This window comes from Aethalodelphis obliquidens, unplaced genomic scaffold (genome assembly GCF_003676395.1).
Source record: "Aethalodelphis obliquidens isolate GAN/ISIS:26980383/991018 unplaced genomic scaffold, ASM367639v1 scaffold24, whole genome shotgun sequence".
Classification (NCBI taxonomy): Eukaryota; Metazoa; Chordata; class Mammalia; order Artiodactyla; family Delphinidae; genus Aethalodelphis; species Aethalodelphis obliquidens.
In genome coordinates this window covers 20,082,176-20,105,606 of record NW_020837968.1, presented here as the reverse complement: position 1 = coordinate 20,105,606, position 23,431 = coordinate 20,082,176, and the positions used below count along the sequence as shown (strand labels likewise).

General features: G+C 35.6%; 2 protein-coding genes across 5 annotated transcripts in view; both read right to left on the bottom strand.

Moving 5' to 3' along the window:
* LOC113628654 (kinesin-like protein KIF28P) overlaps positions 1–4,842 on the bottom strand; it is a 91,079-nt gene extending 86,237 nt beyond the window's left edge. The window contains exon 1 of the mRNA XM_027122475.1: positions 4,774–4,842. Within this exon, the coding sequence (XP_026978276.1) occupies positions 4,774–4,842 (69 nt within the window). The remainder of the gene's footprint in view (positions 1–4,773) is intronic.
* AHCTF1 (AT-hook containing transcription factor 1) overlaps positions 3,846–23,431 on the bottom strand; it is an 83,978-nt gene continuing 64,392 nt past the window's right edge. For 3 of the 4 annotated variants that reach the window (XM_027122385.1, XM_027122387.1, XM_027122388.1), the window contains 7 exons: positions 22,096–22,219; positions 19,870–19,967; positions 17,584–17,792; positions 14,185–16,021; positions 9,424–9,557; positions 8,246–8,328; positions 3,846–6,272 (listed from right to left, as the gene is read on the bottom strand). In XM_027122385.1, the coding sequence (XP_026978186.1) occupies positions 6,083–6,272; positions 8,246–8,328; positions 9,424–9,557; positions 14,185–16,021; positions 17,584–17,792; positions 19,870–19,967; positions 22,096–22,219 (2,675 nt within the window). In that variant the 3' untranslated portion in view covers positions 3,846–6,082. The remainder of the gene's footprint in view (positions 6,273–8,245; positions 8,329–9,423; positions 9,558–14,184; positions 16,022–17,583; positions 17,793–19,869; positions 19,968–22,095; positions 22,220–23,431) is intronic. The other variant, XM_027122386.1, reaches the window with a different exon arrangement.

The window sequence follows — 23,431 nt, the reverse complement described above, 5'->3', positions numbered from 1 at the left end:
AAAGGTAGAGACCAATATCACTGATGAGTATAGATGCAAAAATTCTCAACAGAATACTAGCAAACAGAATCCAACAATACATTAAAAGGATCATACACCATGATCAAGTGGGATTTATCCCAGGGATGCAAGGATTCTTAAATATATGCAAATCAATCAATGTGATACACCATATTAACAAATTGAAGAAGAAAAACCATACGATCATCTCAATAGATGCAGAAAAAGCTTTTGACTAAATTCAACACCAATTTATGATAAAAACTCTCCAGAAAGTGGGCATAGAGGGAACGTACCACAACATAATAAAGGCCATATACGACAATCCCACAGCAAACATCATTCTCAATGGTGAAAAACTGAAAGCATTTCCTCTAAGATCAGGAACAAGACAAGGATGTCCACTCTCACCGCTATTACTCAACATAGTTTTGGAAGTCCTAGCCTTGGCAATCAGAGAAGAAAAAGAAATAGAAGGAATACAAATTGGAAAAGAAGAAGTAAAACTGTCACTGTTTACAGATGACATGATACTATACATAGAGCATCCTAAAGATGCTACCAGAAAACTACTAGAGCTAATCAATGAATTTGGTAAAGTTGCAGGATACAAAATTAATGCACAGAAATCTCTTGCATTCCTATACACTAACAACGAAAGATCAGAAAGAGAAATTAAGGAAACAATCCCATTTACCACTGCAACCAACAGAATAAAATACCTAGGAATAAACCTACCCAGGGAGACAAAAGACCTGTATGCAGAAAACTATAAGACACTGATGAAAGAAATTAAAGATAATACCAACAGATGGAGAGATATACTATGTTCTTGGATTGGAAGAATTAATATTGTGAAAACGACTGTACTACCTAAAGCAATCTACAGATTCAATGCAATGCGTATCAAATTACCAATGGCATTTTTTATGGAACTATAACAAAAACTCTTAAAATTTCTATGGAGACACAGAAGACCCCCAAATAGCCAAAGCAGTCTTGAGGGAAAAAAAACGGAGCTGTTGGAATCAGACTCCCTGACTTCAGACTATACTACAAAGCTACAGTAATCAAGACAATATGGTACTGGCACAAAAACAGAAACACAGATCAATGGAACAAGGTAGAAAGCCCAGAGGTAAACCAACGCACCTATGGTCAACTAATCTATGAAAAAGGAGGCAAGGATATACAATGGAGAAAAGACAGCCTCTTCAATAAGTGGTGCTGGGAAAACTGGACAGCGACATGTAAAAGAATGAAATTAGAACACTCCGTAACACAATACACAAAAATGAACTCAAAATGGATTAGAGACCTAAATGTAAGACCAGACACTGTAAAACTCTTAGAGGAAAACATAGTAAGAACACTTTGACATAAATCACAGCAAGATCTTTTTTGATCCATCTCCTAGATTAATGGGAATAAAAACAAAAATAAATAAATGAGACCTAATTAAACTTAAGAGCTTTTGCTAGCAAAAGAAACCATAAACAAGAAGAAAACCCTCAGAATGGGAGAAAATATTTGCAAATGAAACACCTGACAAAGGATTAATCTCCAAAATATATAAACAGCTCATGCAGCTCGATATTAAAAAAACAAACAACTCAATCCAAAAATGGACAGAAGGCCTAAATAGACATTTCTCCAAAGAAGACATACAGATGGCCAAGAGGCACATGAAAAGCTGCTTAACAACACTAATTATTAGAGAAATGCAAATCAAAACTACAATGAGGTATCACTTCACAACGGTTAGAATGGGCATCATTAGAAAATCTACAAACAACAAATGCTGGAGAGGGTGTGGAGAAAATGGAACCCTCTTGCACTGTTAATGGAATGTAAATTGATACAGCCACTATGGAGAACAGTATGGAGGTTCCTTAAAAAGCTACAAATAGAATTACCACATGATCCAGCAATCTCACTACTGGGCATATACCCAGAGAAAACCGTAATTCAAAACGACACATGTATCCCAATGTTCACTGTAGCATTATTTACAATAGCCAGGTCATGGAAGCAACCTAAATGCCCATCGACAGACGAATGGATAAAGAAGATGTGGTACATGTATACGATGGAATATTAATCAGCCATAAAAAGGAATGAAATTGGGTCATTTGTTGAGACGTGGATGGATCTAGAGACTGTCATACAGAGTGAGGGAAGTCAGAAAGAGAAAAACAAATATCGTATATTAACGCATATATGTGGAACCTAGAAAAATGGTACAGATGAGACACAGATGCAGAGAACAAACGTATGGACACCAAGGGGGAAAAGCGGTGGGTGGTGGTGGTGGTGGTGTGCTGAATTGGGTGATTGCGACTGACATGCATACACTGATGTGTATAAAATTGATGACTAAGAACCTGCTGTATAAAAAAAAATGTGATCAAATGTATTCTATTGGAAAGAAGCAAAAATAGACCATATTTACTGTCTAAATTATATAATTTAATGATATTTAGCATCTATTGCAGATGTATTCATTATTGCAGATTGTATTTGCTTTATCAATGTCTTTGCTTTGGTAATCAAAATAAAATAAAATGAAAAAAAAAGAAATATGTAGGAATTCACTTTTGTTCTCTGATTAAGTTTGTTCCTAACGTTCTATTTCTGGGTCATAGATTCAGTATCTTCTCTTATCTGACAATGTTAACTATGATGATAATGATTTTTGTTTGCTACCTGCATTATCTTTTGTTTTTTATTTGTTTTAGTCTTTGTGTTTGACCCTGAACAATTTCCTCAAAAAAAAAAAAAAAAAGTACATTCTTTTTTGAGGTGCTAAATATGTTCTATCAATAAATCTGACCATGGTGATGGTTGCATGTATCTGTGAATATATTAAAAATAATTGAATTATACACTGTAAATGAGTTAAATGTATAGAATATAAATTATAATTTCAATAAAACCATTTAAGAGATATTGATACTATGGTGAAAATAACTATAGCAGCTACTATTAAAAGTTTGTCTTGTTAAGCATAGTGCTAACTTACAGATCATTTCATCCAGTGTTTGTAACACTGACCCTGTGAGATATCAATATCTCCATTTTACACGTAAGGAATTCAAGGCTCAGAGCTTAAAAACGTGAAGGCTACACAGTGGGTAAGTGATAAAGTCAGGTTTTGAACCCAAGTTCATCCGACTTCAAAGGCTCCTGACGGCCTTTTTCTTACAACAAAGGAAGTCTCATAAAGTTGGTTCTCTGATCCCACAGTGAAGATAGAGACTGGATATGAAGTTAGAAAATTGGGCAGGGTCTAGGTCACCAAGGCAGTATAACAGTTGTCCAGGTGTGATCCATAACTCTTCACCCCCAAACCACCTCTTGAATTCATTCTCTTTCCTCCTTGCTACTATTCTAGTCGAAGATAACCAACTTTGCTGGTAGATTTGAATCAAATGCAATCACTTTTAGTGGACCTAAAGGCTGTATAATTAACTGTAACTGCTTTACTGCCCATTTCTATATCCTTGTTAACTGTTTAAAACTTGCAGTTAGTTTAGTGATATTAAAGTCCAGTGAAAAATACCCCTGGAATAACTTTCAATGTGTTGATGGGTTAGGTCATAAAATGGTTTTATTTCCTTTTGGCCAAAACATTTAATTTACTGATCACAAGTTAATTCTTTGACATTTTCTGCATCAGTTCCCTGAGAAACTATGCCACTTTAGAAACCTTAAATATCTGCTACACTTGAAGTTGTCTAGTTATACATATAAAGTTATCTAATCATATATCTGCCTGATTGCTAAAATATTTTCTGCAATATAGAGGAATGTCAAGGGACAGGGCAGAACTGATACCAACTGAAAATGTGCAAAGCAGTATTTTGTTTTAATGGACAAGAAAGAAGAAGCGGCAAATTGTACAAGCAGGAAAAAAGATGTAATATGAGGTCATCATTACACTGTATCCCATTCAGAATTAATTACTGTCAAATAAACCTTTGCATGCCGTTCTAGCATACTCTTATCCAAATCTTACTTATCCTTTATGGTCATCACAAATGCTTCTAGCTCCAGAAGTCTTCAAGTTCTGTGCAGGCAGAATGAACTACACCTGATCTTTCTCTGGGTGCCAAGATGATTTACCTTACCACGGTACATACTGCTATAAATTATTAACATACATAGACGGTACACTGTATCCTCAGTTTCTAGTTCAGCGTTTGAGCCACAACAAACAATCAAAACTCTGCTGAAGGGGTCAACTGTTAACAGTTATCTTAAGATTCAACTATTCCATTGATAATCAAAGATAGGCCAATTGCTAAAGGTCCCAGAATGAGTATAATCCATAAATTGTTTAACGACTGGTGTTTCTGTAAAGTTATATAAATACAATTATACATAAAAGCCTGTAAAATGCAGAGTTCATTCAGAACTGGGAATTTGTTTGCTTATGACCTATCGTTTTTGAGGGGCAAAAAGTACATTATTAAAAATACATAGCACATGTCTATATTCACCAAACTGGACTGATTTAAAAAATTATTAACTTGACAATACGTTTTTCTTGTCAATTTTTTTATTGTGCTATTTGCTCAAACGAATGAAATGAAGTGTTTTCTGAATTATGTTTAGATCTTTAAATTACCCATTTAACAAGTTAATTTAAATTTAATATTCGGTAAATGACAAGCAGCTTAAATACAAGTTTGATAATCATTATTAAAAAAATTAATAAAGTGAAAGTCATAGTCAAACTTTCAACAAGGCAATGTAACATTTATCACTAACCTGACTGAAGGGCCGCACTCGTACTGCCACTCTCACACTGTCAATACTTGGCATAGGCATTTTCATCATTTTCCCATTATTCGTGTTATTTGGTATAAAAATAATGTAGAAAGTACACTGCTTATGCTTCACACTGAAACACTGAAAGCTTAGCCAGCAAAAGCAGTCTGTTTCTAGACAATCAATTATTAATGGTCCATTCATTACACACTATCAATTACCTGTTATAATTTTACAATACTTATTTATTGATGAATTTTATAGCCCACATCAAGCATCACCACTTAATTGCACACAGTCACATTGCAGAGAACAGTGGTTTTTCTCTTCCTTTTCCACATTTACTCACACTCTTTACCCATCCTCAATATTCTGTGCCTGAGGTCCTATGAGAATTTGTCATTTTAAAACCTGAATATTAAGGGACTTCTGCGATTCAGTAGCAAGCTCCTTCACAGCAAGAATCTTTATAAAATTTGATCAGACTTCTCATTCTATGAATATCAGGCACATACAAGGTGCACTGAATAGCCACGAAACAGATGTATTTTACATTTCCTTTCTGACTACTCAAACCCTTTTAAGAAGTTGCTAGTGAGCAGTGAACCGGTCAGTCTAACCTGGATAATCAGTCTCTGAATAATTAAGAGACTTGAAGGATAACAGCCTTTAAGCTTGCTGAACAAGAAATGCCAATATTATATTTAACCAATGCATTACTTGGAAAATTACTAATTTGAGGTAGAATGCACAAAATATGTTAAACTACAAAAGAGTGGCAAAATTACATGCCCATAATTCAATTTCAATACAGTAACAGCCTTCCCAATTTATGATTAGAAATCTTAATCACAGAAGCAAAGTGCATACATTATAAAACAGCAACTTAAAAAAAACAGTTCGATCATCTTCATTTTAAAATTGGTCTAATACTTTTAACCACAGAGAAAGAAAATGGAACCAATACCTACTAGCATATAAAATCATTATTAAAACAGAAATCCCCTCTCAAAAATCTAACAGACACACAGACTACTGTGAAGTATACACTTTATTTAACATTCCAATAATAAGCTATATTTACATATTATATAAATGTATGAAGTCTTAATATATAAAATAGAAAAAACTGCCTGGACTAAAAGAATCACACTCCATATGGAGTTACTTTACTTATTGAAGACATTCTGTTTACAAAAATTTACAATAATTTATATAAATTATTTTTCTTCCAAATTAGATGATTTTTAATAATCCACACAATTCTGATGACTTTACAAATAGGTGAACGTTAAAAACTGGAAAAAAATTACAGCATTTTTCTGCGTAGAACTTGCTTTGGAAAAGAAGACAATTTCTTCCTGCTCCTTCCAAGACTTTTTCCTGTTACTTCTACAGTCTTTCTTGGTTTGCTCTTTACTCCATCAACTGGGCTTGCCAAGGGGGAAATCAGCTTAATTTCTACTGGAGGAGGTGACCAACTTTCTTTTTCTGTGTTTCTGGAATAAAGATTTAATTTAAGTAACAATAAACATGTTATAATATAAAATGTAATTGGCTTCCCAATATATTGAAAGAAATTTTAGGGATTAGTCTTTTCTAGTGCTTTATTTTATAAAGGAGAAGTGAAATAAAACTTTAGTCAAACTAATCAGAGGCAGAGTTAAGGTTTCACATGATAGAAATTTTCTTTATGATTGGGATACTCAAAACAATTACTGCTGAATTTTCATTTAAATGTTTCATATGTATTAATAAATACTGCTGGGTTACAAGGAGGGGTCAAGTACCAGTAGCCAGTCCATGGAATGAGAGCCCAGCAGGCCCATAATGAGATGTATGAGAAACGACAATTCTCAAACACCAGCAATTAGCAACTGTGTATATATTTTCATAATATGAAGTTTTCCACATATACGGAAAGCCAATTTATATGTAGTGTTATTATAGTCAAAAGCTTTCGTTAAATCAGTTTCTAAAGTAAGATAAAATGGATTGATTACTTTGTACTTTTATGAAATTCAACTTAAGCAAAATATATCTGAAATGGAGTAATTTCCCCATGGATGAAATTTTAATCGCTAATAGTGAAATAATCATAGAATTTTAAAAAGTTTTTAACGATTTTTACTGATAGTTATCTATCTTTACTAAGGTGAAACATCCCACTCCCTTCCCCCAGCTCATTGTAAAAACAAAGATTCAGTGGGTATTCAACTACTACTACCCTTCTTTTTTCTTTTTAATTAATTTTTATTGGAGTATAGTTGCTTTTTGTGTTACCTTCTACTGCACAGCAAAATAAATCAGCCATACATATACATACATCCCCTCCATTTAGGACACTACAGTGCATTAAGTAGAGATCCTTGTATTATACAGTATGTTGCCATCAGTTGTCTACTTTATACATAGTATCAGTAGTGTATATATGTCAATCCCAATCTCCCAATTCCTCCCACTGCCCCCCTTTCCCCCTGGTATCCATACATTTGTTCTCTACGTCTGTGTCTCTATTTCTGCTTGGCAATTAAGGTCATCTATATCATTTTCCTAGATTCCACATACATGCGTTAATATACAATATTTGTTTTTCTCTTTCTGACTTACTTCACTCTGTATGACAGACTCTAGGTCCATCCACCTCACTACAAATAACTCAATTTCATTTCTTTTTATGGCTGAGTAATATTCTGTTGTATATATGTACCACATCTTCTTTATCCATTCCTCTGTTGATGGGCATTTAGGTTGCCTCCATGACTTGGCTATTGTAAATAGTGCTGCAATGAACACTGGGGTGCATGTGTCTTTTTGAATTATGGTTTTCTCTGGGTATATGGCCCAGTAGTGGGATTGCTGGGTCATATGTAGTTCTTTTTTAGTTTTTTAAGGAATCTCCATACCGTTTTCCATAGTGGCTGTATCAATTTATATTCCCACCAACAGTGTAAGAGGGTTCCCTTTTCTCCACACCCTCTCCAGCATTTATTGTTTGTAGGTTTTGTTTTTTTTTTGCGGTACGCGGGCCTCTCACTGTTGTTGCCTCTCCCGTTGCGGAGCACAGCCTCCGGAAGCGCAGGCTCAGCGGCCATGGCTCACGGGCCCAGCAGCTCCGCAGCATGTGGGATCTTCCCGGACCGGGGCACGAACCTGTATCCCCTGCATCGGCAGGCGGACTCTCAACCACTGCGCCAGCAGGGCAGCCCTGTTTGTAGGTTTTTTGATGACGGCCATTCTGACTGGTGTGAGGTGATACCCTTCTTTAAAAAGGACGAATGAATGGGCTTTCATGCTATATACGAAAGCCACCTTCTGCAGTGAAATCTAACAATTACACAGAGCCAGTGCAGACAAATGCCCCTAAGAATTACCCTTTTCTGATAAGCTTAATTTCTCTTTTTAAGTTAAGAGTCTTCTCTAATTTTAAGAAACAAAACGGAAAAAAATAATAGCATAGGAAAAGTCTTACTTGCTTGCTTGTTTTGTTTTTGCAGTCCTGGTTCTTTTCACTTGTTGCTTTGCCACAGTTTCAATTGATTGAGCATCATCTTCCTATAGGTTAAAAATTTTAAAAGATGAACCTTATGTAATTAAACAATTGAAATCTAAACTAAAAAGTTCCACCCTGAGTCAAGGAATATAGCCAAACAGTGCTAAATGAATTTAAACTTAACAAATATCAAATGGACTCCTTATATTTTTTGGTAGAAACCTTGGTCATCTAGGACAGCTCATTATCCCTTATCCCCACACATTGTTATCTCCAAGTCTTATCAATTTTATTCTGGAATGTTTCCATTGTCCCCTGCCCTTTTGTTCTATTGACTCTGTCCAAATCCAGGCTCTCGCAGCATAAAAATTAGGCCACCAGTGACTATTTTTCCTCCCTAGAATTCCCTTTTCACCGAAACTACTCAGAGCATGCACACGGCTATTTGCTAGTTTGTGAACAGCCCCACCCCCTTCCTCATGCATCACCAGGCTTCTGTGCCTTTGCATCTGCTGTCTTCTCCTCCAGCAATGCCCATCTCCTTTACCTACAGGGCCTACAGGGTTATCTGGATATAAATGATTCTTATCATGCTGTGCAATAATTATCTGTATTTTTGCCTCTTCAATTAAACTGAACTCCTGAAAAACAAGGAATCTGCCTGAATTATTTTTGTGCCTTTGTCCTTGTATAGTAACTGGCTCACAGCAGATAATTCAAGACATACTATGAATTAAAACTGGTAAATATAAGGGTATCATGCTCACATTCAATCCCTGAACTATTTTTATTTTAGAGTTACATGCAACTAGTCAGTTCTGAAACACTCTCTCTCCAAGTGTGGTCTGTGGATGACACTCCAGGGGGGTCAGGGACCTACATTTTAAATAAATACATCCAGATAATTATGGTGGGACACTACAATTTAAAAACCCTTCCCCTAATAGGTAATTTAAACTGCAGCTGCCAATAATAAACCACGAGTAACATACCAATCTGTCTTAAAGGTAGTATCCCCCAAAGTGCAGAAAAGACTATTTTGGACTTAATAGTATAAATGTCTGCTCTTTTTTAAAGAAGTTTATGTAGGAAGCATTGCTTAAAAAAATAAAAAGCATGTTTAAATACACATGCAAATAAAATCATGCATTTCTTACCAGTTCAGCTACAAGTTTGGATGTATTAGATGTGTTTTTCCGCCTGGTCCTTAAAGTAGGAGGTGAGAAGACAAATTGAGAAGATAAATCCGAAACTAATTCTTGCAGCTGCACAGGAGCCTCTATTTTTTTAGCTAAAGAAAGGTAGAAAGAAAGAACAAAACACTGTATATCTATTTATATATATCTATTTTATGTATAGAGACATATAAATTCAACTTGCAACAAAAAGCAAGATCTGTGAAGTGCAGTTAAGGGCAATAACGCAAAGCACAATAAAAAGAGGTATGGCATATTTGAAGGTTTGAAATATGGTATGGCAAAATGAAGGTTTGTGGCAAGTCTATCAGTGCCATTTGTCCAATAGCATTTGTTCACTTCATGTCTCTGTCACATTTTTGGTAATTCTCCCAGTAGTTCAAACTTTTTCATTACTATTATATTTGTTACAGTAATCAGGGATCTTTGATGTTACTATCGCAAAAAGATTAGCCTCGCTTAAAGTTCAGATGATGGTTAGCAGTTTTTAGCAATAAAGTATTTTATAATTAAAGTATGAACATTTAAAAAAGACTATTGCACACTTAAAAGACTACAGTATAGTGTAAACATAACTTTTACATGCACTGGGAAACCAAAAAAATTGCGTGACCTGCTTTAATGTGATATTTGCTTTATTGTGATAGTAAGGAACCTAATCTGCAAATATCTCCCAGGTATGCCTGCCCTGTGTAACCTGAGCTACTTTGCTTCATAATTCCTACTTTTCCAGAGGCAAGGTTTTTATTTTTAAAAGTAATTTTATTTACAAAGAAGAGAGTCAAACCTTCTTTCCTTTCAGCTTATTCTGAGCCAGTTGTTCCACGCAAGGGGAACAACAGAAAAGTCCACAGCATAACAGGAAAAAAGCAAACAGAAAGTAACAATACAGAAAAAACAGGCTGATAGGAAGATTTTCCATAGACAAATAGAAATGGTTTAATTAAGAATTACTTGAAAGTATGTAATTAAAAATATTTATCGGGCTTCCCTGGTGGCGCAGTGGTTGAGAGTCCGCCTGCCGATGCGGGGGACACGGGGTTGTGCCCCGGTCCGGGAGGATCCCACATGCCGCGGAGCGGCTGGGCCCGTGAGCCATGACCACTGAGCCTGCGCATCCGGAGCCTGTGATCGGCAACGGGAGAGGCCACAGCGGTGAGAGGCCCGTGTACCGCAAAAAAAAAAAAAAAAAAAAAAAAATCACACACTTCATCACAGATTTTTCCCGTTTTTACTATAGAGTCTCCATATTAATGGCAGTTTAGCAATGTAATTATGGAAGTGGCATGGTGCAGTTGAACCAGTCTGCCAGAAATTAAATCCTAGCTTCTGGATTTATTAGCTGTGGGACAAAAAGCAAGTTACCTAAGCCTGTCTCTGCCTCAGTTTCTATAAAATGAGATTCAAAATGGCCCTTTAAAGTTACTGTGGAGATTAAAGATTAGAATAATGTTAATATATGGTAAGTGCTTTATGGATGTTTGCATGTTATAATGTTATTATTTCAGGAATATAATTTACAAATCTTTGGAATAAAATTCCCAAATTATAGTTCAATGATATTTCACCTACCGGGACAATCAAGAGTTCTATAAGATATCAAATTCTGTAAAGCATGTGATTTTTAACAAAAGAGGGTCAGAAATAAAAGTCATCTCTGCTCCCAGCTGATAAGTGGCATAAGTGGCACTGGTGGTAACTCCTCTCTTTTGCAGTTAAGATACAGGCAAATAAATCTATGCTCTATGAAAATGATACATTCTATTTTTCTTTTTCCAGGCTACCAGGAGCAACAGCTTCTTCGGCTTTTCAAAGACCAGCTCATATTTTTCACCTACAGTTCCCCACCGCACCCAAAGGAATAAAGAAGGAAATACAAAATTACATTATCACGCGCAAAAATGTTCGGCCCCACCATTCCTTCCATACGCTTCTATGAGCCAGACAAGACTTTATTATACTTTCAACTCCTTGCGTACTTCGGTAAGCTTCCTGAGGGTAAGTTTTGGTGGCCAGTGCTACTTAAGGCCTAAGAAGTTCAAAAGTCCTATAGATTCCAACCCAATAATGTACTGGTAAACAGCTTTCTGGGAAGGAAAAACCACCAACAGCAAAAATCGCAACTCTGATTTACAGCATTTGCTTATTTCCGTGCTATAAATGTTCCATAGCTGGCTCACAAAATTCCTGAATATTTAACAACTGGCTCTCACTAGCCAGCAGGAATCGGCTCCGAGACATCACTATTTATTCATTACCTGGGCGATGTGGGTGCTCAGTTTCACTGAATTTCAATTTCCTCATTGTGGAAAGAAGGAATAATAGTACCTGTACTACAGTGGGTTATACTGAGAATCAAATGAACTGGTGAATGTATAGCCTAGTATAGACTCAGGTATACAGCAAACCCTTCTTAAATATCTGCTGCTGAGTAATGGAATTTGAGAAAATCTATTGAAATGTAAAGCTTTACATTCTTTTTAGTTAGTGATTCTATGGTATCTGTTTCTTCGACATGTTTCAATTAAATAGAGGGTGGCCTCCAGCTTTCTAATCATATAATATTTCTGTATCCACTCTTCTCTGTACCTCCCACCCCTCCTTGAAGGAGTTTTTTTTTTTTTAAATGCAAGTTGAATAGGCACAAGGGACAGAAGGTATTGTAAGAGTGTAGAAACTATAATCTGAGGGCAAAATAAGAAAGGAAACTAATGATGGTGTTAATTAACAAAAAGTAGTGAATACTCAATACTCACAAGAACCCTACGTAGTAGGCATTATTACCCACACTGTAAAGATGAGAAAACAAGATTCAGAAAGGTTAAATGATTTTCTGCCCAGCTAGTACGTGGCAGAAGTGAGAAATCTCAGTCCCAAATTTCTTATCTAACCTCTCTCTAACCTCATACTAGAAGATGCTTATTGTTAATACCAGAAAATCTGAAGACAATTCAAATACCTGGCAGGAGAATGCTTGAGTGATCTGCGGCACATAAGTGAGACGAAATGCCACACGTGGACTCTATCCATGTGTAAAACACAAACAAAAAAATACAAAACCACGAACACTCAGGGTTTTGAGGAAAAATGCTCATGAAATAAGTAGGAGGTGGGAGGAGCAGTATATATATCTATACACAAACCGTAGTTTGTTGGGTTTTATAAAAAACAAACTATATATTCAACTAGAAGGATATACAAGAAAATGTGAACAGTGGTTACTGGTCCTCTAGTTGACTAAATACTTTTAATTTCTAATTTTCTGTGGCAGGCATATATTATTTTTATTACAGAAAAAAGTTATAGCTAACATGTATACAGATGACGACTATGTAAAGATAACAAATATCAGAATCACTGAGATATTTGGCTATGCTCTACCAAAAGAACCCCCAAATTTTGTGTTTACTATACTCTAAAAGTCATTAGAAAAGTATAAAAGAATTGTTAATGACATTCTTCTACCACTCACTGTTCTTTTTCATTTTAACTTTTATCTAAAATAGCAGCTTAGTAAAGTCAGCTAAAATCTCACACATTTGGTCATTTCATTTTCCTCCATGCCAAGTATAAGCATAACCACACTTTCCCAACAGCATGAAAAAACTGGATTATACAGTACTACCAAAATCTCCTATAACTACAGATCATTTTTTGGTCAAATGATCAATTCTACGGCAAAAGGCCCTTTCCTGGGCTTGTGCTATGTAAATATAACAACTGGACTTCATGAATACAATATACTTAAAGAGGTTTTTACACAGTGAATGTTGAAGACAGAAAATTTCAGTTTGCAGGTTTTTAAATGACTTATCTTTCTCTTGGCCTTCCCCAAGTCAGGAAGCAGCTATATAGGATGTTCACTAATGCATTTAAAAATGCATGCAATAGTTTAAAAAAGTTTAGTAGAACAACAAAGATACCTACTTTACTTACAAGTCCCTAATCTTTATCAGCACCTTTTTAGACCTTTTTCCTTAATTGTCTCCCTCACTGAATTCCCCCCACCCCGCAAGAAATCTTAATAGCACAGATAATACTGTATATCTGTTTATGTACTTTATGTATATCTCTGCCTTATACATAAAAAAAAGTAAGATATTTTCACCCTTTTGGGAGAGACATCACTCCTGTTGAGAAGGTATGAACTATACCAACCAAACAGTACAATCATTAGCTCACTTATCGTCAGTGAGGGAGGTTGGGCATGTAGCCTTGCCAGTTCATAGACAATAGGGAATATGGATTTAAATAATTTCTGTATTGTAATCAATAGAATTCTACTGCTGTTTCCCTTCAAAACAATTTGAAGTTGTGGACATCACCTGGGATATGAGCCAAAAATGATGGTTCTATCTGGGGAGAAACCAAAATTAAGTCACAAGATATAAGGGCAGAATGAAGAGAAATAATACTATTCTAAAAAATTAAACCTATGTCAAGTGAATTATAGGATTTAAAAAGTCATGGTGAAACAGAAATTCTTGAACCTAAAAATAAACTTTAAAATATAAAATATTTAAATTTTACTATCAAAAGATCAAAATCGGTTTTTGTTTTTTGAAGGGGGAGGAATTCCCTGCAACTACAAATCATTTTTAGAAGAAATAATCCATTAGTGCCTTAACACAAAATCTAATCATGTTTGAACCAACAGAATTTTTTTTAAACTGAAGACTTTGAATGAGATGAAAATTATGCTTTGAAAAGAAATAAAAGTACCTTTCTCTTTCCTTGGAACCTTTGACACAGGAGAAGAAAATAAAAAAGACTCATTTTTTGGTTCAGAAAGGTCTGGCAACAAGATGGTCTTGCTAGATCTAGTCCTTGTGCTATGGGAAGATCTAGTCAAAGCAACTGTGGCAAGCAATTTTTCTTCTCGGTCATTTGGTTCTTTGTCTGTCATTTCTTCATCTATGCATTTTTCTGATATTGAGCGTAATAAACGTTTTTGGTTTTGGTTTTCAGTCCTTTTTGTAAGCTTCTTCTTAGAGCTCATCGCTGTAACAAGTTCCTCATTTGGCACTAAAACTGATTTTTCTAAAGCTGGTTTGCCAACATCAGCATTTTCACTTTTAGCTGGGGTGTTTCTTGTAGATTTCCTTTGGATGCCGAGACCTTCTCTCTTCTTGAGACTTCTTGCTTCCTTAACAGCCTTAGAGTCTACATCTTCAGATGGATTAATTTTTCTTGGTCTACCACGTTTCCTAGGTGTAGCAGGAGTATCAAATTCTGCTTGAAGAGTCAACTGGGATGAACCAAGTTTGGAATCTTCTATTACATCTGACGCACTAACTTCTTTCTTTTTAACCCTTTTACTATGTTGAATTGGCAGTTGCTCTTCAATGGACTCCCCATCTTGTTTATATCCTGTATTTTTAGAAGTTTCCAAATTAGAACTTCTCAATTTCCTGGTACTTCTGCTAGGACTTGATACTTTACTGACTTTCAGATCATTTATAACTTCAACACTTTCCTGATTTTCGAGAGGTTTTTTAATTCGTTTAGGAGTCCTTTTTGTAACAGATGAAAGCTTAACTTCTTTTCTAAAAGAAGTTTCTTCAGTTGCTGGTTCCAACAGCTGAGATGATTTTAAACTTCTTAATTCCCTACCTGGAGTAACCTGTAATTCTGGTTCCACAGAATTAATATTTTCTAAAGTGTCTTGATTAATTTCTTTTTTTCTCCTTCCTCTCCTAGGAGTAATAGAATTTTGAGGTATTTGCTGGTTATGAGATATTCCTTTATCATCAGAACAGGCACTTTCAAAAGCCCCTGAAATTTCTTTTGTTTTCCTAGTTTTCTTCATAACTGAAAGTCCCAGCATCTCAGGAGTAGCAACATCTGCTGACTCTTCCTGTTGTGCCGATTTGACATTCAGGTTTTGGACACGTCCTCTGTTGCGAGTTCTGGAGGAAATCATGTCATTAACCTCGCCGACATTTATAGTCACCGTACTCGTTTCCTGAACAGTCTTAAATGTAGATTTGGCTAACTTGGTGGAACACATTACCTTTTGGCTTATTAAAGGTATGTTTTCTTGAATGGACTGTTCCATTGTATCTGAAGTAATTTCTTTACTTCTTGTGTCTTTAATTACATCTAATAAATTTTCTGCGATTGCTACTTTAATTGGTTCAGGCACATATGGTAATGTCTCTACCCTTTGGGACTCCTGATCACTGGTTATGACAGACGGCAAATTTGCAACATGTCCGTGATTATCATTTTCCCCACTGTATACATGTTTTTCCTCAGTGGCTGCATTAGCTGCTTTAGCTAGCACATTAGATGCTGCAGAATCACCTGTCTCTACTTCTCCTTCTTCACCTTCCAAAATCAAGGTAAAGTTGCTCTGTGGCACAAAAAGTTCCCCATCTACTTCAGCAATGTCACACTCAGCAGAGTCTTTGTTATCAGGTAAGTCACAAAACTGTTGCTCAATGGTATCAAAATTGTATCGAAGCTTAAGAGTTCCTGAGGGATACAACTCACTAAATGAAAGATTCCTAGCCTCTTGTCCTGAATCTTGAACTTCAAGCTTTTCATGTTCAATTACCTAAAATGAATTAAAGATAAGAGACTGTTAATGTATACATTTATTTTAACCTAAAGCATAAATTTTTTTCATGACCACCTCTCCCTCGGTGTATGAATTGTTAAACATAAACTACATTTGATATGGCATGTACTTATGGGTTTACTTTATAAAATATCCATTTAAGCAATTAGACTTTCTCACTCAGTCAAAATAACTAGATAGAAAAAGATTGAGATTCTGAATGGAATTAAAAGTAGAATTCTACATTTCCCTGGCTAAAAAAGACAGTCTTAACAAAACCTTAAAAATTATTATGATGCTAACAGTTGTGATAATTAAGGACTTATTCTATTCTCACCCAAGGAAAGAAAAATTAACTGGAGAAAAAGAAACAACCCCCAAACTGTGTTTTAATGATAATCCCCAAATTACCTAACTAACCACACTTTTTCTAAACAGCATGATCCCCATAAGGTTGAAGAAGAATTCACCTACATAAGCTCCCTTGGGCTAGACTCAATCCTCTTCCCTTTGCTGGGGCTGCATAAACCATGAAATTCCTAAGGCTTTCAAGTTCAGTACCTCTCTTGCAAGGGTTTGGTGGAAGAAGGAATGCTCCTTGCATTTACCTTTTGGTAAGGGAAGGGGAGAAAAAGGAGGAGGCAGAAAGTAACAGAGAGATCTCCTGACCAAGAAGGTAGAACATTACCACCCACCTAAACAATGACATTTTCCCACTCCCCAAACATTCAGTGAAATGAAAGACTGGAAATACCCAGAAATGAGGATTCCCATTTACACCATGCCCACAAATTGTCTTAGCTTCCCAGCTGAAGGAACAGGGACTTTATCCATCTAACTCACGGTGACAATACTCATGAAACTGAATATGGATAACCGTGACATTTCTATGAGTTAAACCTCCCAAATATTATACAATCACATCTCTATAAATAATTAGAAGAGGTGATTTTTCTTCATCTTAAATTCATGTATCATATAAAAGTTGCCTGTTGATAATAAAAAGAGATTTGGTGGAATTTTAGGAAATGTAAGTCATATTAAATACCAACCCCCCTCCACACACACAAAAAAGCCCCCACCTTTCTGGAACGTCTAAGAAGTTAAACCCCAGCCAGCAGAACAGCATTTTCCCACAAGTATGAATGGGGGGGTGGGGAGGGTGGGGGGTGGGAAAGAATCCTATTTAACTGTACTCAATTATTCTCAAATATACGCTCTGGATAGTTTCGATGTCACACATGTCTCTAGAGTAACCAATACCTGTTTTCTTATGGCTAAAAGAACTTTCATTTGAACCGGATACTGAGCAAAAATTAAATTATTAAAATTGTGACTTCTTTAACACAGCCTTTTGGTTTTCATGAAAAACAATTTCTTACTTAAAGGATGTGCTCCGTAATTCCACAATATATTTATATACTTTTTTGAACACAGATTTTTATAAAGAGGTTTTCATATAGTAGTCAAATAAATGAATACATTAGATTTGAACTATGGTTTGAAACCTAACTAAACCAAAACTGACTGACAAAGAAATGAAAAATTATTTTTTTTACATGAATTTCTTGAGTATCAGGAGAATCATCAGAAATTGGAGGCTTTTCTTCTGGTAAGTCAACACTTGCTTTTAGTACATCAACTTCTATTTCATGATCTTCTTTTAAGTTCAGTGCTGTTTCCTGGTCAAGCCTATGTTCAGAGACAATAGGGCCTTCAGAGATAACAAGCCCAGAGCTTCCACCATCACCAAGAACATCAGCCATAGCTGAAAGAAAAATGAGAGTTAATCTTCCATATTTTAAGCTACAAACAAAAAAAGATATATACACAACTGGGGAAGCAAACAGAAGGGACAAGGCTGCATTGCACTTAATGTTTCCTTGAAAAACTGTCATAGTGCCAAAAAATTTCTAACATCTTAAAAGAGGAAAAGCCTATGAGGATTTACATATCACTCCTGTTTCATCAGTATCCAATCACTCAGTTTAAACGATACATATTTGCTTTCCACAAAAATAAAACACAGAAGATAAATTTTACATTTAAAAATGACAACTTTGGTTTTTCTCAACTAGAATATAATTCTTGCCCTTACTGTGAAACTTTAATATGACGATAAACTGCTCTGAGGAGCTCAGATGTGTTTGTTCCTTATTAATCTGAAAATTATGTTCACCAGGTGACTACTAGACAACCAGCTATTCTTGTTGAGCCGTTACAGAATTACATGAGGGACATGCAATCTGGGCTTTGATCTGGCTGTGAAAAGGACTAGATATTTCCCTTTTGGCAGAAAGCATCCAAATGGCCACATATTCTACCACTTAAATAAATTGGGGGGGATCATAAAGAAAAATTTCTCATCTTTCACCTTCCTCTTTAAACAACCTTTACTGGCGAAAACAATAAAATATTAAAAATCTGTGCACACTCCTTGACCCAGCAAGGCCACGTTTAGGAATCTGCTCAAAAGAAACACTGACACAGACTGTGCAAAGATGCATACACAATAATATTCACTGCAGAAATGAGACAGCAAAACAAACAAAAATGGTCATCAGCTCAAACTGTTCACCAATCAGCAATTAGTTAAGCATACCACAGAACATCCATACTATGAAATACTATTATAGCCACTAAAAAAAACAGAATTAATCTGTATTAATGACATGGAAAAATATCTTAAATACACTGTTAAGTGAAAAAAGTTGTTGATTATAATAAATTTAATTGTTAATAATTTATAATAGCTAACATTTACTGAGCTTTTATTAACAGTGAAAGCTATTAAATTTTATAGACGAAGAAACAGAAGTATAGCTCATAGTCTTATACATAGTAAGTGCAGAACAGGGTTATGAACCCAAGCAGTCTGTTTAAATCCTTGGTATTCTCCATCCACCACACTTACCTCCTCTTTCAACATACTGGGAAAAAAAATGCACAGGAAAAAAACTCAGGGAAAAGACACTTTCTTAATAATAGATTCTTAAACTGGGTAACTGGGTTATGGGGATTTTTACTTTATATGTGAGACTATGATTTCCTGATTATTTTACAGTAAATATATATTACATTCTTAATGGGCGAGGTGGGGTGGGGGGAGAACAGGTCTACTCAAACTTGTCCTAAGCCCTATTCATAATGTGACAGGCAGAAGGATATAACGGTTAAGAACATGAGCTCTAGAGTCAGACAGTGTCAACACCATATGTGAAATGCTTAGACAAGTCCTCACGTGAAATGCTTAGACAAGTTCTAGGCACAGGCGTTCAAGGTGTCTGCTTTCCCTAAACCCAACTGTGAGTTCAATGAGGAAAATATATGTTCCTCATCTCTGTATAGTCAGGGTCTGAGAGGAGGCACTCAAAAAAAAAAAAAACAAAAAAAACAAATTCCATGTATCTGTTCATTTTCCCTGGAGCAAATTCAGTCATTTGAGATTATTTTCTAATAATAATAAGCCAATCTTGGCTATATGTTACCACAAACACAGAATAAATATGGAAGTTTCCCTGTATATATAACTGAATCTCAGAAGATCAAAAAGCAGGTGTGCAGTCTGGCTGGGGACTGGTAATTTACTTTGCTCTTCTTTAAATATGTCCACAAAAGCTATTCTAAGACTTCCACTATGAGAACCAAAGAGTGTTTTATAAGCAACCCACTGTTTGGTAGCTAACATACCTCCTCAGAATTCTATTTTTAGCTGGGGAAACAACTGGAGAATAACTGAGATAACAAAGTCTGGATTATTCTTCAGATTCTTTTGTCCTAAGAATAGAACACTCTTTAGACACAACACTAAAATGAAATAATTCTAAAGTCAAAATAATACATACATTTATTGTTACCTGCTCTAATTGTAGAGGTACAGCTTTCAACAGATACTAGTCCTTCGTCTAAAACAGGTACCTTGGACTTCGGGGTGAGGATTTTCCTTTAGAAATTGAAATATATACTTTAGTGTGTAAGAAGATTCCATCTGCTCTAACCTGCTTTACCCAATTCTTACTTTTCATTTTGTTCATGAAAACTGAGGTTCAGAGAAAATACCATGCAACTTCATCCAGAATAATACTAAATAATTTACAAGTGAATTTAGAAACAAGTAATGCTGTATTTGTTTTTCCTATTTTCTAAATTTTTTTTGTTGAATACAATGGCATGACCTTAAACTACAAATAAAATAATTTTAAAATGCTGGTCAGTATAAATTACACTTAGGCCAATTTTTAATTATCTGTGGCCACATTCTTCAAATAAATCTATCAAATATTATAGACATTTCCCCCATATACTCAGTAGAATCAGATTCAATATTTTATTGCTAACTGGAAAGCACATGATAAATGCCTCAAAATCGGAGACCAGTGTGACCTGCGTTAATTCACTTGATAAGTGTTCTGGAAAGATGCTGACAGTGGTCCCTTTCTATTCTGAGCTGGCCTTTCCCTAAAGCCAACTAAAGCATGCTGATTTTTTAAACTGGACAAACTGTAAAGTAAATTCAAGAAAAAGTATGTATTTGGAATATATACACATTTATTTGTAGGTATATTTGTAAGACTTAACTCAATCACAATATTTATAGTAAGGATAACTAAGAACCCACAACCAAATAAGTTTACATTTAAAAAGGAACTAGCTTGCCAAGGATGGTGAATATTCACCTAGATTGTTACTGATGATGGCTCTTTTGATTTGCCATTGTTGTGATTATCCATCAAACCCATTACAATAAATATTAGTTTTCAATAAAATTTTAAAAACCTTAGAATTAAACAACAAAACAATCTTGATAATCCTTTTGTACTGTTTCTCCCTCTTTTTCCATGAAGGCCTGGCAAAGATCACAGTTTATCAGGATTTCTCTTCTCAAAAGTGAAGCATCTGATTGAGTTCAACGTATGAGAGGTGACTATCATGATACTGATTTTTGTGGGTGGTTTGTGAAGTCACTCTCAAGACTTATAAATCAATGAACCATTTACAACGCCTTAAATTATCACATTTTATGTGGGTTAATCTTAGTAAATTACCCTTACTACTTCTTGATAACTGAAGCTGCAACTTTTTTGGTATTCTCTATAACAGCAGTCAACCTTTTTGGCACCAGGGACCAGTTTCGTGGAAGACAGTTTTTCCACGGATGAGGGGGGATGGTTCAGGCAGTAATGCGAGCGATGGGGAGCGACAGATGAAGCTTCACTTGCTCGCCCGCCACTCACCTCCTGCTGTGCGGCCCGGTTCCTAACCGGTACCGGTCCGCAGCCCCGGGGTTGGATCCCCTGCTCTGCAACAGTGCTGCTCAAAGTGCTGATATACAATGTGTCCAGTCTTGCAATGAGATAAGGAGTTTATGCCAGAAGGTCAATCAATCAATTACTTCACTGATTAGCTCAGCTGACTTTCAAAAAAGGCTACTGATATATATTCTAACAGAAGCTGCTATCTTGTTGTAGACCATAAACTGGGAACTGGCATCAATCTTACTAGACCGCACTTTAAGTAGCACTGCCATACATCATCTAGTACACGGGCTAAATGTGTTAAGTGCTAAATGAAACGGAATAACTGGGAGCATAACAGTTCCAGCAGTCACTGAAAAACAAAAACTGCTAGAGTCTTGTATCAATCAAATGGCAGGGAACACTACTGCCTCTGAACCATCTCCCTTATGCTCTGCCTTGGTGCTATAGGATACATACCTGATCATCCTGAAACCACTGAAAATGGGACAGCATGGAGGGATGCGTGGCTGTGAGTGACACTTTTGGTATTCAACAAAAATAGAATCACCAAAGAATATTAAAGAGTTCTGTCTCAACTTATCATGTCTCTATATATTTAGGAAACATCTGGTATCATTCTCAGATTTCATAATAACTACGAAATAACACAGTTGTACAAATTAACTTCTTTCATAACAGAAAACTTTACCAAAATGGAAATGCCAAAGATCAAAATAAGAGCTCATCTATGCATAGAACAAATATCAATATTTACTACTGCTTCACAGTTGCATTAAACTTTATTAATATTTGAAATTTTCTCTATAAACTTACCCTTCACAGACTGATGGTACACAAAGAGAAGCTTCAACTCCTTGAATGGGGCTTAAGGTATTTAATTCTGAAAGTGCCCCCTCTGCAACTAAGAGATCCTTTGTTTCTGCATCTTCTAAAGTGCCTATAAATCACACAGTTAAGAACATTCATAATTATTTAGGCTAAATGTTTAGCGATTACTCACGGTCTTGGCCTATTCCTTTTTAATAAGTTGTTGGGTCTGCTTTTTGTACTTTTAGATTTACTCCATTGGCATCAGACTGCAAGTTCCTTCTAATTCTCTAAGCCTAGGTCAAGAGCCCCCCTCCCAACCCCCTCTCTTTCATCTACCACTCACACTTTTGGCTTAACAGGCACTGTTGCAAGTGTTTTACATTTAACAACTCTCTTAATCCTCAACATCCAAAGAGGTAGTACTATTACTCCCATTTTACAGATGAGAAAACAGAAGCATATGGTTACACTGCTTATCCCAGATCACAAACCTAGTAACTAGCTGAGCTAGTAAGATTCAAATCTAGCTATTTCACTCTAAAGTTTGTGCTATATAATCCCCCACAAAAACAATAAAAATTTCTATTTGAGACTGTCTAATCATTTTAGGACTAATCAATGAAGATACTGCCACGAACATCCTTGTCCAACTTTCACCATTCAAATATTTCAGTGGAACACAGCACATCAAAAGAGTAATGTAAACTTCTAAACATATGCTATTTATAAAGAGAGTCCTGAATTCTTAGAGCAATTAATAATGTGTATATTTATTAAATAAAGACATCATAGCCCAAACTTCACTGCATTCACATTTTAAGAAACCTTAGTTCAGCTTAGGCAGAACGTATTTCCCCAAAGAAACCACTATGACACAGATTTTTATATAAGTATTGGGTTTTACATATTTAAAGTTAAGAATTACCTTTAAATCTATGCAGGGGTAAGAAAACATAAAAATAGAATAACTTTTCTGATCCACCAATTCTAAGCCAAATCTCTCCCCTTCCTGGTGTACTATCTACTGGTCCCTTCTATGTTCCCCAGTGTAGCATTTATCAAACTGCATTGTACGTGCTTGTTTGATATAATCCACTAGGTTCAAAATTACATGTGGGCAGGTGCTATGTCTACTTATTACTTTATCACTTAGCACACACAAAGCCGGAGCCCACCTGTTGCACATAAATTAGGGGCTGAAAATTTTTTTGACAAATGAATATAAAGACAATAAATTCATGGGTCTTTGGACATTACTTTTCAGTTCCAGTGATTATTTTGGAGGTGGGGATGGAGAGTAGAATGAACTTCCTGTTTTCTGAGCAGCCTTCTAGAAAGT